At 56.4% G+C, this 2,071-nt stretch overlaps 1 protein-coding gene across 1 annotated transcript in view; it reads left to right on the top strand.

Moving 5' to 3' along the window:
- Nucleotides 1-813: 813 nt before the first annotated feature.
- The window catches only part of LOC130588210 (spectrin beta chain, non-erythrocytic 4-like), a gene marked incomplete at its 3' end in the record, with an annotated part of 4,185 nt that continues 2,927 nt past the window's right edge, over nucleotides 814-2,071 (top strand). Inside the window, exons 1-2 of the mRNA XM_057389161.1 lie at nucleotides 814-1,029; nucleotides 1,826-2,050. Coding sequence (XP_057245144.1) covers nucleotides 814-1,029; nucleotides 1,826-2,050 — 441 coding nt within the window. The remainder of the gene's footprint in view (nucleotides 1,030-1,825; nucleotides 2,051-2,071) is intronic.

Raw genomic sequence — 2,071 nt, 5'->3', positions numbered from 1 at the left:
TGGAGGTGGAGGTGGAGATGGAGATGGAGATGGAGATGGAGATGGAGATGGAGATGGAGATGGAGATGGAGATGGAGATGGAGGTGGAGTAGTGGAGGTAGAGATGGTGGAGGTGGTGGAGGTGGTAGAGATGGAAATGGAGATGGAGGTGGAGGTGGAGATGGAGAGGTAGAGGTGGAGGTGGAGATGGTGGAGATGGAGATGATGGAGATGGAGATGGAGATGGTGGAGATGGAGGCGCGGCTGGGGAGGATGGAGGAGCAGCTGGACACGGTGGGAGGAGGTGGAGATCTGAGGAGCGTCAGCCGACAGCTCTGCAGGCTGCAGGTGAGGTGGAGATGATGGAGATGGAGGTGGAGGTGGAGATGATGGAGATGAGGTGGAGGTGGAGAATGAGATGGAGGAGGAGGTGGAGATGGAGATAGTGGAGGTGGAGATGGAGGTGGAGTAGTAGAGATGGAGATGGAGACGAGACGGAGATGGAGGTGGAGGTGGAGATGGAGGTGGAGATGGAGGTGGAGATGGAGGTGGAGATGGTGGAGATAGAGATGGTGTAGATGGAGATAGATGTTGGAGATGGAGATTGAAAATGAGATAGAGGTGGACATGGACGTGGAGGTGGAGGTGGAGATGGAGATGGGGTGGAGATAGAGATGGAGATGGGGGGGAGTGGTGGAGGTAGAGATGGTGGAGATGAGATGGAGGTGGTGGAGATGGAAGTGGAGGTGGAGGTGGAGGTGGAGATGGAGATGGAAGTGGAGGTGGAGGTGGAGATGGAGATGGTGGAGATAGAGATGGTGGAGATGGAGATAGATGTTGGAGATGGAGGTGGAAAATGAGAAGGAGATGGACATGGAAATGGAGATGGAGATGGAGATGATGGAGATGGAGATGATGGAGATGGAGATGGAGATGGAGATGGAGGTGGTGGAGATGGAGGTGCGGCTGGGGAGGATGGAGGAGCAGCTGGACACGGTCGGTGGAGGTGGAGATCTGAGGAGCATCAGCCGACAGCTCTGCAGGCTGCAGGTGAGGTGGAGGTGGAGATGGAGATGGAGATGGAGATTGTGGAGATGGTGGAGATGAGGTGGAGGTGGAGGTGGAGGTGGAGGTGGAGGTGGAGGTGGAGAGGGAGATGGAGATGGAGAGGGAGGTGGAGGTGGAGATGGTGGAGACGGAGATGGAAAATGAGATGGAGGTGGAGATGATGGAGATGGAGATGGAGATGGTGGAGATGGAGATGGAAAATGAGATGGAGATGGAGATGATGGAGGTGAGGTGGAGATGGAGATGGAGGTGGAGGTGATGGAGATGAGGTGGAGGTGGAGGTGGAGGTGGAGAAGGAGGTTGAGGTGGAGATGGAGATGGAGTTGGTGGAGATGGAAAAGGGATGATGGAGATGGAGGTGGAGATGGAGAGGTGGAGGTGGAGTGGTGGAGATGGAGATGGAGGTGGAGATGGAGATGGACACAGAGATGGGGATGGAGATGGAGGTGGAGGTGGAGATGATGTAGATGGAGGTGGAGATGGAGGTGGAGGTGGAGATGATGGAGATGGGGTGGAGATGGAGGTGGAGGTGGAGATGATGGAGATGGGGTGGAGATGGAGATAATGGAGGTGGAAATGGAGACGGAGATGGTGGAGATGGAGCTGGAGCTGGAGATGGGGTGGCGGTCGGGTGGAGGCGGACACCAAGTTCTGGTGGACACCAAATTACAGACAGACACCAATTTTTTTGACCACCCCACCACACGTCCACCCCCTTTTTTAATTTTTTATTTTTTTATTTAATTTTATTTTTTTTGGGTGCCCCCGTCGGCCGCAGAGCATGGAGACGCAGGTGGAGGAGTGGTACAAGGAGGTGGGCGAGCTGCAGGCGCAGGCGGCCGCGCTGCCGGACAGAGCGGCCGGCCGCGACGCCGTGGAGGAGCGGCAGAGCGCGGTGGGCACCCGGATCGTGCGGCTCATCGAGCCGCTCAAGGAGCGGAGGAGGATCCTGCTGGCCTCCAAGGAGCTCCACCAGGTCAGCCACGAGCTGGAGGATGAGGTGGTGAGTATGGCGTGGAGGTGG

This window comes from Malurus melanocephalus, unplaced genomic scaffold (assembly GCF_030028575.1).
Source record: "Malurus melanocephalus ecotype Western Australia unplaced genomic scaffold, MMel_1.1 scaffold_3775, whole genome shotgun sequence".
Taxonomy (NCBI): domain Eukaryota; kingdom Metazoa; phylum Chordata; class Aves; order Passeriformes; family Maluridae; genus Malurus; species Malurus melanocephalus.
Note: the sequence above shows the minus strand (reverse complement) of the source record. Positions and strands in the feature narration are given on the sequence as shown.